The sequence below is a fragment of the Furipterus horrens genome, unplaced genomic scaffold, assembly GCF_987537825.1.
Source record: "Furipterus horrens unplaced genomic scaffold, mFurHor1.1.pri manual_scaffold_4, whole genome shotgun sequence".
NCBI lineage: Eukaryota > Metazoa > Chordata > Mammalia > Chiroptera > Furipteridae > Furipterus > Furipterus horrens.
In genome coordinates this window covers 30323884-30345399 of record NW_028327174.1, presented here as the reverse complement: position 1 = coordinate 30345399, position 21516 = coordinate 30323884, and the positions used below count along the sequence as shown (strand labels likewise).

Here is a 21516-nt window from a genome sequence, read left to right as displayed (position 1 = left end):
TTAAGTGTTACTTGAACTCATTGGAGAAGATATTGCACCCTAAACTTCTCCAGCAAAATCTGTAACCAGAGTATCCATCCAAACATGCCGGAGTTCAGAACCCAGTGAAAATTCAGGCCACTAGGACATCTTAGTAAACAATGTGGTAATCACAGAGATATTTAGTATTTCTAGAACTCTTACTTATGGCAAACATTGTTGGGCTTACAGCTTTATGTACATGAACTCACTAAGTCCTCACAGCAAATCTATAAAGTTGTGTTGCCTCTACTTTACACACGAGGAATTTGAGGCATTGGGTCCAAAGTCATGCAGACAATACATAGTGCTGGATTAAATGATCTCTACAGCCTATGTTTTTAAACATTATGCTATAAAGGGGCAAACAAGGGGGCAATAACTTAAGGGAAAGAGTTTCATGTGGACAAAAAGATGCTAGGATATTTTGATTTTTTGCTACCAATTAGTCTGGGTGATCTGATCATGCTTGATCTAGCCATTTATAGTAACCCAAGACTTGTTAAAATATTAGTGGTCCTAAGGACGATTGTACTGGAATGCACATATACATGGCTCCACAGTGGCTAATATAGTACTTATTAATTCTAAAAATAGTGTTTGAAAATTTAACATTTTTCAGATGATAATATATCCATATGATTCAAAAATGAAAATATATTATAAAACTATACAGTAAATAACCTTTCTCCCATCCTAACACCTATCCATGCAGTTCCTTGATTTGATTAGTTTATCATATCTGCCTCCAGAGGGACACATATCCTTTCATTGTTTCTTTATGTAAGCAAATGTGAATAAGTATTTTTCTTTCCTGTTTTCCCCCAAAAGGAATAGCATATTTACTATTCTACACAAAGATCTTGGAAATGTTTTCATATCGATAATACAAATCTTTATTTTTTAAAATATAACTTCATATTATCATATTATGTGGAAATAACCATAATTTATTTAACCAGTTCCTCATTGGTGGGCAGGTGGGTTGTTTCCAGTGTTTCCAGCTGTTAGAAACTATGCTGAAATAAATAACCTTGTATGTGTGCACAAGTATCATAGGATATATTTCCAACAGGAGAATTGCTAGTCAAGGGTATTCGCATTTATAATTTTGATAAATGTTGCAAATTGCCTTCCATAGAGGTTGTACCAATTTGCATTACTACCAGCAGTGTATGAGAGTGCTTGCTGATTTGTATCCAAGCTTGTTAATTAAATTTTTGAATTTCTGCCAATCTGATGAATTAAAAATGGTATCAGAGTTATGTTAATTTGCATGTTTCTTATGAGTGAGGTTGAGGATCCTTTCATTTGGTTAAAAGCCACTTGAAATTTCTTTTTTTTTTTTTGTGAATTATCTTTTTGTAATTTTTTTGTTTGGTTGTTGGTCTTTTTCTTACCAATTTCTAACATGGTTTATGTAATATAACCAACCTTCAGCTTGTGATAAATTGCAAATATTTCACCCATTTGCATTTATCTTTGCATTTTTTTGTATTTAGCTATAGTGTTTTATATCATGCTGAACTTTTATGGTTTCTGGATTTGTAGTCACAGCTAAAATAGCTCATTCCAAGATTATAAAAGATTTTTTCCCATGTTTCTTTGTCACATATATATTTTCATTATTTACATTTAAAATTTTTCATTCATTCAGCATTTATCCTGTCATATGTGGGAAGTCTGCTATCCGAAAAATATTTATTGGATTTTTCCTATACTGGTTTTGCCACATATTAAATTCTTGAATGCATTTAACTCTTTTTATAGGCATTCTATTATGTTCCATTTACTCATCTATTTATGTGCTGACACCACACTCTTAATTATTGAGGTTTTGTAATGTGTTTTTAATATCTGGTAGGGTTAGTCTCAACTCTTTCATCTGTTCCTGTTAAGTTTTCCTGGCTTTTCTTTGTTATGAATTGTAGAATTAGCTTATCTGTTTAAAAAGAGAACTGTTAACATTAAAAAAATTGTATTTAAAAATTATATTGGAAATATCTGACATCTTTATGATGTTGAAACTTCCTATCCAAGAGCATGCCATGTCTTCCCATTTGTTAAAGGTATATTTCAAATCCCTTAGTTTTGTTTTTAAAGTTTTTAAAAAATTTTGTCTTGCATAGTTCCTGTTAAATTTATTTCTAGTGGTGTTTTTTATTTTTTATGTTCTTTCTGCTGTTGTAGATGGGATCTTTCCTCTACTATATATATATATATATCATTGGTGATTGATTTTTAACTGATTCTTATTTTTCTAGGTATGCAATCATATTACTGGCACAAGATGTTAATTTTGTCTTCTTGACAAAGTTTATGCTTTAATTTATTTTTCTATTTCAATTAGTCATTTCACAAATATTTATTGATCTATTATGAAAAAAGCACGGTTCTAAGTCTTTGAAACAGATTAGACAAAATTCCTCTTGGCATTTCTACAGTAGTAGGGAAAGGTATAAAAAAGCAATGAACACAATAAATAAGTAAACTTTATAATATGTTGAATATGATAAATGATTTTAAAAAATCCAGAACAGGATAAAGGCATTGGGTGTTACCAGAATAAGACAGGTGCAGTTTGAGAAGGGATGACCAGGGTACTTTTAATTGAGAAAGTAAATTGAGCAAAGACCTGAAGGAGCTGAAAGTGTGAGCCACATGTTGGCTAGTGCTTTCAGCAGAATGTAATCATAAAGATCATGCTATATATCTTATTACAGTTTAGTGGAAATGCTTTTACACTGTTTATCTGTCATGCCTGATGTAGTCTTTGGATAGCTAAGACAGATACATTTTTTCATCTTAAAGAATTATCCATTTATTTTTATTTTAGTGTTTTATCTAGGAAGCTTAAAATTGAAATTTATCAAATGACCATGTGATTTTCTCCTTAATCTAATAAACATAATAACATGAATTATACAGTATGTATGGTACCTGTATTGAACTTTTCTCACATTTCTGGTCAAAGTGAATTATATTCCTTTAGTGTGCTGATGAATTATTTTTGCTAATATTTCATTTAGAATTTCATATTGATATTCAGTGAGATTAGCTTGTAATTTCATTTTTTTTTTTTTACAATCTTTGTTATCCTTGAAGCTACTAGCATAAAACTGTTATGTGCCTGATAAAGCTAATATGGAAAAGTTTCTTATTTTTCTCTGTTTGGGAATTATTTAAATAACAGTGAAATTACCTGTTTTTTAAAAAGTTTTGACATCATCTAAACTTGGTGCTATTTTAAAGGTTGTTTTTGAAACTTTTTCTAACTATTGTATCAAATGATATTTTCTGGGGTAAATTGTGCTAACCTAGTAAACCATTTCAGACAGATTTACTAATTTAATTTTGTACAGTTGAAAAAGTAGTCACAGTTTTTTCAACTTCATCTTTGTCATTATTTCTTGCTTCTCCTTTTGTGTTTTGCGTATTTGCATTGGCTCCTATTTTTTGATTATATTAGTTAGTGGTTTTTTTCTTATTGTTTAAATTCCAGATTAATTTATTTTACTGTTTTAGGTGTTCTAACTCATTAATTTCTAACTTTATCCTTTTTTTCCCCTTTGTTTTCCTTTGTGGCTCTTGTACCAATTATTCCAATTTTCCTGTGTGCACTGCTTTATCTTTCTCCCATGGTTTCTTCACATGTGGTATTTCATTACTGCTGTTCTTAAAATTTGCAATTTTGGTTTATAAGTACCTTTGATCCAAAGGTTGTTCAAATGAGATTATGCTTTTAAGCCTCCAAGCTCACATACCTTCTCGTTTTCCAAGTTTTTCCATTAATTTCTCACTTTGTTGTCTCATGAATAGAAAACAAAGTCTATACTATTTCTACTTTTAAAAAATTTTAAATTTACTTGGTGACCTACTACATAATCTGCTTTCTTGATAGTTTCCTGAGTACTTAAAGAGAATTTTCAGGATAAAGAGTCTGATATAAATTAGCAATTTTTCTTATTAATTTTACTATTCAGTTTTTCTGTGTGTCTGCTTATGTTTTTCTACTTGTTCTTTCACAAATCAAGAAAAGTGAATAAGAATTTCCTTCTACTAGTGTTTGTGTGTATTTCTCCTTATATGTTTCATAATTTCTGCTTTACACATGTTATTATCATATATTTTACATGTAGTCATACCTGCACAAATCTTTCTGGAGAACTGTACTTATCGTTTAAAGCTTCTTTCTTATTTAATTCAATGCTGCCTTGCCTAAGCCTCACCTTTATTAAGATTGTGGCCTCTGCTTTCCAAGTCCTTGCACTTGCTCAGTTTAACTATGCCTATATTTTAATTTCCAATATTTTAAAATTACTTTGTTTTAGTTGTGTTTTACAGAAAGTATGTTATGACAAATTTTGCTTCCAAATGTAAATTTTTTGTTAATATCAAGATGAGTTAAGCCCATTATTGATATAATGAAGGTATTTTTCTCTTTGGTTTTATTGTTTTATGTTATTAAGGAAAGATAACATTTTTGTTTTTATGATTTTTAAAAAAGGTTTTTACTAAGTATTTGTTTTTATTTTTATATACTTTTAATACTCAGGAAAGCTTTAACTTTTGTTCTAGTGGTTACTTTTATTTACTATTCTCAGACTTTTACTTCTCTTGATAACATTTGTTTCCTAATAGAAGCAGAAATAAAATTAGTGTGCTTAATCTTTCTCACTCTACTTTTATCTACTACCCCATTATATTCAATGTTGTGATCTCCCTTAGTAAATGGAAAGATTTTTTATTACTTGATTTATTAGATTTCAGCAATGTCTTCTGACACCCAGAAATGAAATAATTAGAGAAGCTCCTCTAACTTTCATTTTCTCATCTCTTCCTTCTCACATAAGCACAAGTAAAAGTCTAAGTTTGTAATAAAAAACATGAAATTCTATAAAATAGCAAAGCACATAATATTTTAAAGCTTTCAAATCAAAGTTTCAAAAATAACTTACTACATGTAATATATCAAAGTAGTCCTAGGCATTTACTTCTTGTCTTTTCATATTATTAAAATTTAAATTGAAAAGCTAGGTAACATACTTCAACCTATAGATAATCTGTGCTTTGCCAGAGCAAGAAGCTAGAACATTAACCAGAGGCACCCTGCCATGAAGCCTGCGTGACTTCAAGTTCCCTTTTAAATGAACATCTCATATTGGAGACAGTGATGGGAACTAATGATTGAAAAAGCTCCTGTTCGCAATCACTTGTAATCATCTCTGGTGTTTAAGCATGTTCATTAATTTATTCTCTTAACCCTGGCAACTGTTGTCTTTGAACACGCTCTACTCCATTATCGACGTCATTGTTTCTGTACTTCGACAAAGCTATCTTTTGTGTGTCAGAGTTGTGTATTGGTGGAGGATGAATAATTATATTTTTTTGTGGCGGTATTATTTGGCATGGAGCTATATCAATCTGGGCATAGTACACAGGATCATGTCATTAGTGAGTTAAAGGATATATAAGATAAAATCCAGAAACTTTCTGTTTAGTGCCTTGGTTGAGTCTGGTGTCCATTGTATTTAATGCAATAATTTGTAGGAGATTTTTTTCCAAGGGATATTTCAGGAGAATTCTAGTGGTTGGGAGGCATTGAATTCCTTGTGCCAGGGTATTTCCATATGAAGTGGTGAGTGTGGGAGGAGTAGCATGATTCTGGGTTTTGGTTTCTTCTCTCATGTCCTTGTAGTAAAAACAACAAGCTACCTTGGTAGAGAATATCCATGTGTCTTCCATTGTTGTTCTTCCTGTCATCAATCATTTATTTAGTAATTATTTATAGAGCACCTAGAGTACACCAGCCACTGGGCTAAGCCCTGGGGATACAATGGTGAGCCATACGTATGTGGATTGTGCTTTTGTGGATATCTAGTCTACAAAATAGGAGTACAGAGCAAGGGCAACTGAAATCAGATCTGAAAGATGCAAAAAAGAATGGAGAAGGTGGAGTGGGAGTCAAATGGTTCAGGCAGACCAAATTGTATCTGTGAGGTACTAAGGAACTAAAAAAAGACAAGAATCAAGATGTGAAGGGGCCTGATATTAAGCTGAAAAGGAAATTGGTGGGTGCTTGGATTATGCTTAAATGCCACCATGAGGATTTTGGTCTTTATTCTAAGGGCATGGCCAGCCCCTAATTTGTGAGGCTCGGTGAAACAAGCATGCAAAAGAAAACTATAGGGTCCCTTTTACAAAAATGATCAAGAATTTCAAGATACACGACAGTTCTGAGCACAGTGCCCTGTGTGACCATTATGTTCACAGTGACTAAGGGCAATGGGAAGCCAAGGAAAAATGTTAGCAGAGCAGAGAGCTAACTGCATGGGCACTTGAGAAAAATAAATTCTTTTATTGTTCTGCCAAGGCTTGTTTACTAGTGAGTCAGGGCAAAGGAATATTGTCTTCCAGACCCAGGATTACAAATTATTACTAGTATGATATTTATAAGTCATGTGCCTAGATACATGGATACCCAGAATCCATTCTATCAATATATTAGTAAGAGTAGTAAAATGGTAGTCTCGGATTTTTGCTAAAAATTATCCTATGTAAACTAATAATATAATATATTTGAATAATTTTATCCTCTAAAAATTTAACAACATAAGCTCAAAATTTCAACTAACTGATGAAAATAGTGCTTTAAAAACAATTGTGCTTCTTGTTTAGAACCAGCTGATGTCCCATAATGAATGTATTATGAATTCAGAAATATGAAAGGAAATAATTTAAAAAATATATAGAATGAATTGGTTTATTTCTTTAATATTGTTAATGGTTTGGTTATATACAAAGTATCTTGGTGATGTGGGGAAAATGAGAGAGGCACAATTATTGTACAGTATTCCCTCACTTATCGTGGGTATTACATTCTAGACCCCCTTGCGAAGAAGGAACCTTACATTTATTCTACCCTCTTAAACCTACATAACTTTAACAACATACTTACACAATACTGCAAAATCCCACGATATAGTGAAAATATACACGATAAATAATTAAATATAATATTTTAAAAAATCCCGCAATACGGTGAGGCCATGATATAGAGAGGGACTACTGTATATTAATTTAGGGTTTTTGAGCAAAGAGAAATATATAGTGGGGAGGTAGGGACCTTGATTTAAAGTTATTTTCAGTCTGACATGAAGAAGGCAGACATACACATAGATATACAACTTAATATATAATTACACTATATAATTTGATTTCATTGTACAGACTATACAACTAAGAGGTAAGTAACTAGAATGTCAGATACAAGCAGAGGTGATAAGCAGATGGGACTAACCCTACAGGTAGAGAAGGTAGATTGAGTAAAATAAAGATGGAAGGTTACAGAAGATGGAGGCTTAGACGGACACGCTAGGTCTCCCTCTACAACTAGAGAGGAATACAACTACTTCAAAACAAAGGATAACTAGAAATTCCAGAAAATAAAACTACACGGAAGCCCAACATATGAAGTTATAAACCAGCGGTGCCATTTGGGCAGGTAAGAGTTAAAGAGGGCAGTGCTGTTTGCGGTCGCACCCGGAGCGGCGGGCAGCGAGGAATCCCGGCTGCGGGCAAGCCCCTGGTGGTGCGCGACCCCGGCGCTGGGGAAAGCGGCCGCCGCATCGCCTTGAACAGTGAGGCCCAGGGGGGCAGGAGGACGGATCCCGGTCTCCTAGCTGAATAACTGTGTGAATCCATCTTGGACCCCCGCCCCCAAAGAAAGCACCACAGGGCTGCGAAATAGGTCGCGGACAGGCAGGCGCCGGTCGCTGATTTATGACGCGTACACAGGCACTGCCCCCGACAGCCAGCCCAAGAAAACAAAACGCATCTGTCAAAATGAGGCAGACAACTATAGAAATACCGGTGACACAACTCACCAGGCAGCAGATAGAGAACCTGACAGATGAACAGATAAGAAACCTGTCAGAGGCTCAGTTCTGGGCCATTGTTATCAGGTGGCTTACAGAATTCACAAAAGAGCAGGAAAAAGATAAGAAAGAAGCGAAAAACTTTCATAACGAAAGGAACAAAACCGCATACGAGATAGATGGTGAGAAAACAAAATCCAGAGTTCATTTCAACAAACTGGAATATGGAGAAGGAACAAGCAGTCAACCAATGCAGCGAGAGGAAATGGGAAGCAACAATGAGAGGGTCAGAAACCTCTGGGACAGCTATAAAAGGCCCAACATAAGAATCATTGGTTTGCCAGAGAATGAGGAAGATGAACTAGAACTTGAAAAATTGAGTGAAAATATAATAAAGGAGAACTTCCCAGACTTGGGGAAGGGAATAGACTTGCAGGTCCAGGAAGCAAGGAGAGTTCCCAAGAGACTGGACCCAGGGAGAACCACTCCAAGACACATTATAATCAAAATGTCAAAAATTAAAGATAAAGAGAGAATCTTAAAAGCAGCAAGAGAGAAGAAAAGAATTATGTACAAAGGGGTCCCAATTAGACTATCAGCTGACTTCTCAAGGGAGACCCTACAGGCAAGAAGAGACTGGCAAGAAATATTCAAAGTAATGAAAATCCAAAACCTACAACCACGAATACTCTATCCAGCGAAATTGTCATTCAGAATAGAAGGACAGAGAAAGTGTTTCCAGGACAAAATAAAACTGAAAGAGTTCATTAGATCCAAACCACTGTTATATGAGATGTTAAAGGGACTGGTTTAAAAAAACAGAAGCTAGGGAGATGAAACAAAGGCAAACTAAATAGGCAACGAGAGTGGAAAAGGAACTGTGGGTACGGGAAGCATATTGGGGGGAGGTCAACAGGGAGGGGGAGTGGGGAAAGGGAGGGAGATGATATAGGAATTGGGGATCAAGGTAGGAGGGAATGGAATAGACGGAGAGAGGTTGGGAGGAACTGTATGCACAACTAATGGACATAATCTAAAAGGGGGGGACAACTGGAGGGAGGGGGGCCACCGGGTGGAGGGGAGCAGAGGGAAGGGAAATTGGCACAAATGTAATATTTTAATCAATAAAACACATTAAATCTGAAAAAAAAAAAGATGGAAGGTTACAAATTATGTGTTTGCAAATCTTATGTGATGTAAAAACTATGATGAGTATTGGAAGGCCAGTGGCAATAGAATTATATTATGAATGTTTAAAATTTATGGGACATTGTAAAAGAGTCTCTGTCAATCTAAGAGAAAGGATAGAAAAGTTACTTAGAATTTACACACATTTTGCAGGAAGGGTGAATAATTGGGCTGGGCTAGTCTGGGATCCTATTAATAAAAGAAGACTTCATGGGTAGGTGGAGTAATTATTGAGCTTTAAAGGATAAGGGTGAAACCACTAGATAATTCGTGATCATTATTATTGCCTATTTTGTTTTGCTTCCTAAGATGCTGAGTAAACTGAAAGATTTACCTACACAAGAAAACAGGAACTTTGCCTCTGACATGAAATTCCATCTCAGTGCACAATTAACTGAAATGAGTTAATAGTATAATATCACGTAGTTGTTATAATTGGACAAACACATCTGGGTTTAATATAAATTGAAGAACTTATTATAAATGAATAAAAAACTTTAGAAATGGTTAGAAAAGACTCTTAAAGCCTCACTCCTAAAAAGACATTTAATTTGCAAATTGAAAAAAATTACGGTTGTGACATTTTTGCACAATTATATTTAACCTCAATAATTGTGCATAATAATAATGATAAAATTACTTGCCTGGGAACAAAGATGATGATTCTTCAAGTGTTTGTTGCACAGGCTCAGAGAAGAAAAAATTAAGAACACAATCACTCTGAAAAACAAGATAAAATATAATATTTCTTAAAATCTTATATTTATTTATTGCTCATTTATACTGATATACGAAAACATTGACCCAAAATATACAATTATTTGTTAATAGATACCTGTTATAGATTCCTAAAGAGTAAAATATATTAGTAGGTTTATTAAGTCAATGCTATAATTTTACCCTAAGTTAAACTAATCTTTTATAAATTTGGATGTGTGATTATTTTACATTTCTTCAAGAAGCCCAGGTGTGCTCTGCTTTTGGAGCTTACTGGGTTTACATTCTTAAATTTTATAATTATGCATAAATTGCTCTCCTTACTTGTCCAGAAAATGTGCACCCTTGGTCAGGCCTTTGAAAAAAAAAACTTTAATCTCCGTAGGACATAGATAATCACTTAGTGAGTAACCATTACTCCTCAAGGTTCAATTCTAGAAACGCTCACTGAGTACTGACCACACCAGTGGCATCAAGGAATACTAGGGGATATTTAAAAACAGAAAGGTGCATAAGATGATCCCTTTCTTCAGAACACAATCTAGTGGAGGAAACAGATTATACTCAATGCTTCAATAGAAATTCTACTTATGTGTACTTCTCTGTTCAACTGAAATGATCACAAACAGAGATTTAATTTGGTCTCCAAAGGAATAAGCTAACTGGTGAACCTGACAAGAGCTTTTTCTTAGTTATATTGGCAGACCGTTTGTTTGAAGCAGACCTCCCCATGAGAACCTACATTATTATCTGAAGGACACCACTAAATAATTGATTATTTCCACTGCTTATTGTAGGCTGATGTCACAGCTGTTCAATGTTCACTCTGGCCTGCCTTCTTTATTATTCGATGCAATGGCTCTTTCAAACCTCCTCCAGGAAACATAAACTTCCAAATCTGACTCCTTCACTGATGATTTTGTTTCCACTTTACAGAAAATAAAAGGCAGATGGCAGTTCCTAAATTTCCTGCCACTAAATCTTTAGGCTCACAAAGCCATCTTTTCTCTTTCCTTCCAGTTATATGAAAGAAGTGTTTCTCTTTCCACCTGTTATAAGTTGAATTGTGTTTCCCCCAAATTCTTGTATTGAAGTCCTAACCCAAAGTACCTCAGAATGTGACCATATTTAAAAATAAGGTAATTGCAGATAGAATTAGTTAAGTTAGGATGAGTTCATACTGGTGGAGAGTGGGCCCTTAATCCAATATGGCCATTGTCCATTTAAAAAGGGGAAATTTGAACACCGCTACTCATAGAGGGAAAATGATATAAAGAGATGTAGGGTGAGAAACAAGATGGCGGAGGAGTAAGTGGAAGCTACACTAACTTCCTCCTAGAACTAGTCTGGATTTACAATGTAATTTTGGAGAAATCATCTGGAATAACGAACCGAACACCAGCTGGAGAGAAGTCTTATAACCACGGAGAGACAGAAAAGGCCGCTACATCACAACGTGACCGGTAGGGAGTGCGGAGACGTGGAAGGGCTGGCTGGGCTCCCACGGGTGGCAGCTGAAGGGGCTGAGAAACAGCTCAGCAGCCGGGGATTCCCCCTGAGAAGGGCAGGGTCTAAACCCCCAGCTGGGCTTCCCAGCCTACAGCGACAGAGTGGAAAGTAAAATAGTATCAGCTGTGAAAAGCGAAAAGCCACAGGCTTTCTTGCTAGCCGGAGAGAAACAGCAGGAGAAAAAGAGCTCTTAAGTGGATCACATACGAAAATATTTTGGCCACCACTTACCCTGGGCTCAAGCAGAGGGAAGGCAGAGAGGACTGGAGATACTTGGGGAGAATTTGGCACGGTGGCTTTGAGGGGAGAACTGGAGGAGCAGCTGACTGGGTCCCAGTGCTGACTCATCCCCAGTACTGCGGGTAGACCATTCCCCTCCAAGTGGCGTCAGCCTGAGGGGAAGCAAAAGCCCTGCCTACAGGAATTAAGCTGCCACACCCACAGTCCTTAAGCCTGACAGCTAATCACAGATTGAATAGATTAACAATCAAAGAAGACAGACAACAGCAGTAGATCCCTGGAAGTCTCCAACAGGCTGCCTAGGGCCAGACTGGTACATGATCTGACGCCACCAGAGGCAGATCCAGGAAGTGCAGATCATTCCAAGAAGCACCAACAAACAATAGGAGTCAAAAAAATGGGGAGACAGAGAAACAACCTCCCATCAAAAGGAAAGGTAGAATCCCCAGAAAGAGTGCTAAATGAAATAGAGGGGAGCAAACTATCAGATATGGAATTCAAAACATGGATTATGGAGAAGCTGAATGAGCTCAGCGGAAACTTCAAAGAACTCCAGAAAAACTACAAGGAACTCACAGAAAATTACGTGAGCATGAAAAAGGACATAGAAGCTATCAATAAGAGCCAGGAGGAAATGAAAAATACGATCTCTGAATTGAAGAACACAGTAGAAGGAATTAAAAGCAGGCTAGAGGAAGCAGAAGATCGGATCAGCGAGCTGGAGGACAACCTACACAAAAACTCCCAGACAATGCAACAAAATGAAAAAAGACTGAACAAGACTGAAGAGGTTCTAAGACAGCTGCAGGACAACATGAAACGTAATAATATCCGTATCATAGGAATTCCAGAAGGAGAAGAAGAAGAGCAAGGGATAGAAAACCTCTTTGAAAAACTAATGACAGAAAACTTTCCTAACATGACGAGAGAAAGAGTCACGCAAGTCCAGGAAGCACAGAGGGTCCCAATGAAGATGAACCCCAACAGGCCCACTTCAAGACACATCATAATTAAAATGCCAACATTCAAAGACAAAGAGAGAATCCTAAAAGCAGCAAGAGAGAAACAACTAATAACATACAAGGGAGCTCCAATAAGGCTATCATCAGATTTCTCAGCAGAAACACTACAAGCCAGAAGGGAATGGCAAAAAATATTCCAAGCAATGAAAAACAAAGGCCTACAACCTAGAATACTCTACCCAGCAAGGCTTTCATTCAAAATGGAAGGTGAAATAAGGAGTTTCCAAGACAAAAGAAGGCTAAAAGAATACATCTCCACCAAACCAGCATTGCAAGAGATGCTAAAGGGTCTGCTTTAAGAAGATGAAGAAACAGAGAGACAGAGAGGAACACGAGTACAAAGGGGGAAAATGACAATGAATAAGTACTGAAAGAAAGAAGGAACTTCTACCATTTGCAACAACATGATTGGAACTAGAGAGAATTATGCTTAGCGAAATAAGCCAGGCAACAAAAGAAAATTACCTTATGCTGTCACCTGTTACAGGAAACTAATGAACAACACAAACAAATGAGCAAAATTGAACCAGAGGTATGTAAACAAGGAATAAACTAACAGTAACAAAGGGGGAGATGGGAGGGAGAGAAGGGGTAAGAAGGGGAAGGGTCTAGTCAAAGAACATGTATGAATGACCCATGGACATGGACAACTGGGTGGGGACTGACTGTGGGGGGGGGCAGGGTGCAGGGAAGCAAGAGGGGGAAAAAAAGTGAGACAACTGTAGTGGAAAAACAAACAAACAGAAAATTTTTTAGTGGGGGGGGAATAAAAATATAAAGAATAGAAATGCAAGTTCAGTGAATATTAGAAGGACAAGGATTTTCCTTCCGATAAGACAGTCCTACAGATTTAGAGACTTGTATGTGGGTTATGTTACATAAATTAACATGTGTTTTCTGTTTTCAAAGGGCATAAACCTACAATCTCATTACCTGAGTGATTATCTGTATGCATAGGCCTCACTTAATCCTGTCTGCATTACTGCCTCCTGAGACTCAATGGTTTGGCTGAACTAAGTGGCTGGGTTGGTGAAGAACGGGGTGGTCTGTGGGCTTCACTTTAAAACTGGTTTCTCTTTTCTATCCTAATGGCTTGGACAGAAAAAGCCCAGAGGCCTGAGATGGGGGAAACCTAAAATATTTCCCTCAGTCCAAAATAAGTATAATGGGCAAAAGGGTTTTGGACAGGTGAGATGTACCTGGCACACCTTCCTCCAAAGAAGCCCTTCTTTTCCCTAATGTGGGACATTGAAAAATTAATACCTGTCTTTTGTCATCTAGTGGTTACGGATTAAATGATGTCCTTTAACCCTGTTGCCCCCAGAATACAACAAGGATGCCAGCCTGTCAAACCAAGCATGCCATTGTCCAGAGACAGCCAACCAACCTGGAGTCTGCACGATCCTTCCCCTTGTGGGAAGGCCACCCTCCCCTCCACATCCCCACTCTTATTAGGGATTTCTTGACCCACGGGTAGGTAGGACGACGACCATGTCCAGCTTGAAGCAGCTAGAGGAGCCCGAGACCTTCATCCATTGTCCTTTATAAGATTGTAAAGGGTCTTAAGTCTGAGAGGGAGGAATTGTTATTTTTTATTGTTAAAATATTTAACTAATTAATTAATTAATTTTAAAAAAAGAAGAAGAAGAATATATGAAAGGGTGAGGTGGGAGAGCTTGTATGTACGACCCATGGGCATGGACTTGGAGAGGGGATTGTTGGGGAAGGGGGGTGCTGGGCGGAGGGGAGCAAAGGGAAAAAAAAATTGGAACTATTGTAACAATATAATCAATAAAATATACTTAAAAAAAAAAAAAAGAGATGTAGGGAGAAGACAGCCATCTACAAGCCCGGGAAACAGGCCTGGAACAGATCCTTCCTTCTCAGCCATCAGAAGAAAACAACATCGGAGACATCTTGATTTCAGACCTCTAGCTTCCAGAACCATGAGGCAATATATCTCTGCTGTTTAAGGCACCCAATCCAATAGGTGGTACTTTGTTATGGCAGCCTTAGCAAACTAAGATTTTATCCAATGATGATTTCTTCATATAACTATAACCTGGGTTCTATTCCTTCCTCTTCAAGAACCTTGCAGAATATACCAATCTATACTTTAGTTAATGTTCATCTTCTTCCTTTCTTTCTCATCAGAATAAAATAGAGTCAACTCTCTCCACTTTAGCAACTAACAGTGAATCAAATCAAACAAAATACACACACATATATTATATCTTGTCAGTAATGCATTTTTAAAATCCTGTGTTATTTTTCTCCTCGATGCAAGCAAACTTATGAGAAGAGCTGTTAGCACTCACACTGGTTCCATTTCTTCAACTATTACTCATGTTATGATCTACCCACATTCAACTTTCTGCTGCTAATTGTCCACTGAAAGTACTCTTACCATCATTTCTAACATTCAGCCCAATGGGGACTTTCTTGGCTTATATGAATACACCATTTTTAGTGAAAGGCCCTCCTTTATTTGCTTATGATGCTAAGTCCTCCCACTTTTTTTTTCTATTTATTCTACCATCTCTTCATAGACTTCCTTTCAAGATACCTTTCTTTTTCTTATAACTTAAGTTCTAGAGTGCCTCACTTCCAGGCTCATCTCTCTCACTATGTTTTTTTCTAGGTGATATTTAGCCTTTCAGTGGATTCTATAATGATGTACAAATTTAAACTTTTATCCCAGGTCATTTTCCTGAGTCTCAGTCTTCCATATCAAAATACCTGTGTATTGGCTCCCTTGACTATTCTAAGGACAATTAAAATTCCCAAAATGTACCACTACATGCATCTTATTTCTCCTCAATTTGCTACTTCTGTGTCCAGGCTCAAATTAGTGTGTATCTTTTTGGACTCTCCATTCCTCCTTACTAACATGTAAAATTAATTGCTAAGCCCTATAGATTTCACCTCATATATATGTCACCTATTCATTTCTTTCAGGTATACAGCCATCTTCCTAGTTCTAGAATCATCCCTTCTCACCTAAGTGATAGCAGGGGTCCCCGACTCTTATCCTGATGCTCTTTAATCCAATCTATTCTTTACATAATTGCCAAACTAATCTTTCAAAATGAAATCCTAATAGGTAACAGCCTAAAAGCTGGCAGTGGCTCCTCATGGCTCTTAAGAAAAAGATCAGCTGCTTAACAAAGCTTATAAAACCTTTCTTAATTGGGATCTTGTGCATTTCCCTATTTTCATCTATCACCTTTTCTCTTCTAGCATATTATGCCAACTTATGCTGAATTATATTTATTTCCTGAAGTATGTCATGTTCTCTTATCTTCCTGTCTTCTTTCATACTCATTTCTCCATTCTTTCTGCTCTTATCCACCCTCACCCCCAAGGTTTCTCATGTGCTCTCTCTTTTTGTTAGCTAGGTCAATGTGATATTTAGAACAGAGATGATAATTTATTCACTCATGCCTAATACAGCATTTTTGCACAGTAAATATTTGTTAACAGAAACAGAACTCTTCCATCAGTTAGAGAAGACATTGGTTTTCTAATGCAAATATTTTTATCTATGTAGCAGTTTTCTGCATTATTGTAAATCAGTTAATTACCAATTTTGATCTCTACATACAGATCTCTTTTGACCTTATTTAATAAGAAGCTATCCTAGAGAAATATATCTATAATAATAATCAGAGAGATGAACCAATCAAGGTGGTTTTTTTTAAAGTTTAAAGTTAAACATCAGTCTGTGCAGAAATGTGATGGAAATTTGACCTTCTTTGGCTTTTTGACCACTAGTTGATTATTCTTCACTGGTAAAATTTTTTGTTAACCACCCAATGGTTATTGAATTTCAACAGTAGGCAGAATCTCTTTCCAGTTAGTGTCTGAGATGTCACCACTAGCTAATTATTCCTTTGTGTTTACACTATAATATCCTTGAAATCCTCATTTATAATTCTGGGTGTGGGCTACATACTAAGCACTACTTCCTTAATGTAACAATATTGTTTTTATTCTTGAGGAGACACATAATTCAGTGTCAATGAAGTAAGAAACCAATAAAAGAAATGAAGAGTAATAATGCTGGATCTCAAAATAATCGATTAAAAATTTTCTCAGATTGGGTTTTGCATATATGCATGCATCCTGCAGCTCTATAGCACATTACATCACTGGACAGTTGGAGAATTATAGAAATGTTAGTGCTACAATTGCTCTAATAACCTGACCAGTGTTCTCAATGGGGTTAGTATTGGCTCTCTAGCACTGTGACTACATTTAATTGTGTAGGTTGTATATTGAGCAATTCTAGGGGTGCAATTTTTACATTGACTGACTGCAAATGTAATTCTACCCAGCAAGGCTTCCCATATGTAGGGCTGCCATTTTTAACAAATAAAAACATAAGATGCCCTTGCAATATTTGCAGCATACTTATATAAAAACATATTTGCTTATCTCAAATTCAGATTTAATTGTGTAATCTGCATTTTATCTAGCTACCCTACAATGTGAGTTGTTTAGAAAATGTATAAGCATACTTATGGTTGGATCAATGACTGATGAGTACAATAGGCAATTAATGGGCAAGACCACTTATCCTAAATGTCCTAAAGTACCTAGGAGTTTCTCACATTATGAAGAATATTTGCTTTTCTGCTTAATTCTTCAAATGGTCCTAGTTTCCTTGGGGTGGGGGACTCTGAATTTAACTACTTTATTCTAGAAATGAGAAAAGTGAACACCATATAGCATAAGTGGTTGGCTAATTGAAATTAATGTACACACAAGAAAGAGTAATAGAGTGTGGTCAGGAAGCCCTGGCCCACCTGTGGTACTACAGCCAATGGCCTATAGACATGACGAGGCAATATAAGGAACAGGTAGGAGAGGTGGCTGGAGACAGCTTCACAGGAGTCCTAGAGTATGCTAGTCTTCTGCATAAGCTCAAAGCTACTGTGACCTATTGATGGATCATTAGCAGAAAAGCATCATGGCCAGATTTTTCTTCTAGAAAGATGAAAGTGCATTATTGTGGAGGAAGGAAAGGACAGCAGCCATTCTTGGAGAATGTCACCAGTAAAAATCCCTCATATGCTCAATATATTGTATTCTCTGAACATTCCATTCTGCTTTCTCTTTAAGTCTCTGAAATTATAGTACTGCCCTCTCCTGTCCTCTTTACAAGCTTGGCCCTGGTGCTGGGGTAGGCATCATGCTTGGATCTCCTTGTTTTTCTAATCTTCACTCTTTTTTCCTTTATAAAAATACGCTGCTTTGAATATCATGTCTACTGACTATGCTGTGTTCTACCCCTTTTTGTTGCCCTTGTCTCTTGATTTCTAAGTCATTGACATTCATTCCTTCAACATTTTAAACTCTGGAATATTGTTTTCTTTAGTAGTACTCATCATAATCCACACTTTTTAATTTTCACACAAATTATTCTTCCTTATGGCAGATTCTTTGTCTTCAAACTCCTCTCGTTCAATGAACTTGTTTGCATCCTACTCAACCATTCACTCCTATTACCTTGATTTTTGTCTTGACCAATGACTGATGCCTTTTCATTATTTTTATTTTCACCTCCCACTCTACAATTACCATCTCCCTCCATTCCAGCTCATTCCCCCTAGTTATAAAACTTTCTGTTGGCTCTAAGACCTTTTCACTGGTCCTAACCCCTTTCATATTTTCATGTCCCTCCTGGGCTAGTTTAGATCTCATGGTTGATACTTACAATAACTCCCTTGCATACTCCTTTCAACTCCTTTGGTCCTCTCTACCTTTATTATACTCTTGGTAAAATATCCAAAAACTTGCTTTCTGCCAAGTTTGCTGAATGTTGCTGGAGAAAAGCACTCAACCATGCTTACTAGTCTTACTATTACCTCATGTCTAATATCCTCAAGTTGGTATTCAAGATTTTCTGAAAATTTTACACACATCGCTAGTCCATTTAGTCTTCTACTCACCTAAAGAGCCTTATCCACATTCCTCAAAATGCCAACACACTTTTCTTCTCTTTAGATCTGCTCAAAGCTGATATTCTTGTTGATGAAAAAGCAGAAACAGAAAAGGATTTCTATAATCTTTCAACAACACATATATTATCTCACCTCATCTCTGCTCTTTATTCTGTCACATGGGTGGACTGTCTGTATTTTAATTTGAGATGGATTTGGGCACTAGATCTCATGCCCTCTTTACTCAAGATCATCACTTTTGCCTCTAAGTTCTCATTTCTTTCTTACATCAAGGTTTTCTTCTTTAATGGATCTCCCTGCCAGTCTATAAATATGCTACAATCTATTTCAATAAACAAAATTCTTGACATATATTTCCTTGCATATTATTTTTCTCCTGTTCACCCTTAGAACAAAGCTCCTGCAAGAACTTATTTTTACTTTTTATCCCAAATTTTCTTCTTTGTACCCTCTTTTGAACCCATTCTAAGAAGTTTTCTTTCTAACACTCTTATCAAACTGTTCTTGTTAAATTCACCAATGATACCCAGTTTGCTAACTATAGTGGTGAATTCTCAATCTTTGATCTATCAGTAGCATTTGAAACAGCTGATCATTTCTTCTTCTTTGAAATCATTTCTTCTCTTGGATTCAGGTTTCAAGCAGGTTGTTCTTTCCCTTTTTTTGATTCTCTTCTATCTTCTCAATCTTTAAGTTGATGTGCTGCACGGTCTAGTCCTAAGATCTTTTTTATATTTACATTTTATCCTAAGTAATATTATTCAGTATCATGGCTTTGAAAAATAATTATTTGTTGACAACTTCACTATTTATATCACCAGTTTCTCTTTTCTCCTTAAAGCAAGACATTAACTTTCCACTTGACATCTCTACTTAAAGTCTAATAAGCAACTCAAACTTAGTGTGTTTAGATCCAAACTCTTGATTGCTCCTGTTTTTTATGTTCCTCCTACATTTTCTCCCAACAAGGAAAATATTCAATAAATGCAAGGTTGTATGGCCATAAGGATGGACTAGTAACGGGCACTCATCATGGTTGGTTAATGCCTGTGCCCTAAGAGTTGTTAAATATTTGGAGCATCCTTCTTATGTAGAACATTTTATATTTAATGAATAAATTAATAACTGTTTAGGATTTGCCATAGAGATTCTAAAGTTATTGGTCTTTGATATCAATGATCCAGGTAAATGCATTAGGCTATGTTATGAAGTTATATATATTTTTCTTTGCTATAATACATGCTTATCTAATATGAAATATTAATGTCTAATAATGCATTTTCAAATTAAAAATGCATGTAATAAAGAACAAATTTGAACAATGATTGAACAATTTAAAATTAAATCTACATTGACTCATATTTCATTAATTTCAGAGCTCTTATTAGTATTTAGTTTACCAATTATATTTAGTCATTTGTAATTTAAAATCATTGACTTTTTGAAACTTGATCAATTCAAAGTTGTTGAAACCTGTGTTTTTCTATTTCATATGCACATTCTTGTTCTCAAAGACTACAGAGAATAAAAGTACTTTCAAAGGTCAGAGGTAATGTAATATAATACTAAAATCAATTGTTCTTACTTTAAAATAACACATTAATAATTTCTATTTATTAACTGGCCAGCCAACATCTAGAATTGGCTGCAAGATATAGTTTTAGTGAGTTAAAACAATAAGCTAAATCTATCTCTCAGACACTATGAAGTGCTATAGAAATGTGAATTTAAAAGTGAATTCACAGAAGAGTTTTAAGTCAAAGTTGAACAGTAATTGTATTTTATTGCCGTTTTCATAAAGTAGCTTGTCAGGATGTCCAGTCTTTAATGTAGTTCAACCCATTATATTCAGATTGGAGTTATATGACACTATGAAGAATAGTGAACTTTTAAGGAATCTTTTATAATTCCAGTTCTGAAATAACAGCATTTTACCAGACTCTGAAAAATACTCTTGGTTTTACTGATAGTACACATATGACATTTATTCTTCCTGCAACATAATCGCAACCAGCTCCAAATAGTAAAAGAGCAGTGTAGTGACAAATGTAGTAATTAACATCTGGGTGTAGCGAACAGGGAACAAGAAACGTATGTTCATCATTAAGATAGGATTTACCCATTTGACTTTATTTTGACATTCGATTTCCACTTTAAAAGCACAACATTGCTTAAACCTTACGTGATATCATTTCTTATTTTAAGGGATTTCTAGAAATTGGAAACAATAGAGATAAAAATCACAATAAATGTGCTTTAAAATTTAGAAAAACAATTGTTGTTTGTATATCTCAGCTAAACTCAGATGTACACATTTGTTTAGGTACTGCCACTATTTACTATAGTTTTGATTATATGTTTAATATTGATCTCTATACAGATATTATTCAGTTCAGATCAGAATTTAAAGAAGGAAAAGCAATTTTTGTTATCAAAGCTATGATTTGTAGAATGAAACTGCAGACATTGAAAGAATAAACAATTCTATCCATTTGAGAGAGGAGAGTAAGACTAAGCAGACACAAGCCATGTAGGTGTGAGACTAGGATGTCTGATGCTTGCCATCTCATTAGAAGAGATATCGAGATAGTGTATAACTGTGGTCTTCATTTATGTTTATTTTTTTTTATGGACAGATTGAGAGAGAGAGAGAGAGAGAGAGAGAGAGAGAGAGAGAGAGAGAGGAAAGAGGAGGGAGAAAGTGAGAAGAGAGAGAAGAAAGAGAGAGAAAGAAGAGAGAGATAATCTCAGAGATTTACAGGCATCCCTCTATCTGAGCTGCTCTTGTGTCTTTAGACCAACCCCCAGAGACTTCTCTCCCATCTAATTTGACTCTGACACCTGATCTCCTAATACTGGACTTTAAAATCAACCAACCTCTTTATCTCATTTCCTTGACAAAAACAAGATTCCTTATAATTAAGAATGCCCCTGGAAGGACCCATAATAATATGTGATTTTAGTAAGTTAAGGTTGTCC

The 21516-nt window shown here is 35.8% G+C and overlaps 1 protein-coding gene across 1 annotated transcript in view; it reads right to left on the bottom strand.

Moving 5' to 3' along the window:
• The window catches only part of PIK3C2G (phosphatidylinositol-4-phosphate 3-kinase catalytic subunit type 2 gamma), a 283426-nt gene that overhangs the window by 28935 nt on the left and 232975 nt on the right, over positions 1-21516 (bottom strand). Inside the window, exon 31 of the mRNA XM_090275472.1 lies at positions 9728-9803. Coding sequence (XP_090131598.1) covers positions 9728-9803 — 76 coding nt within the window. The remainder of the gene's footprint in view (positions 1-9727; positions 9804-21516) is intronic.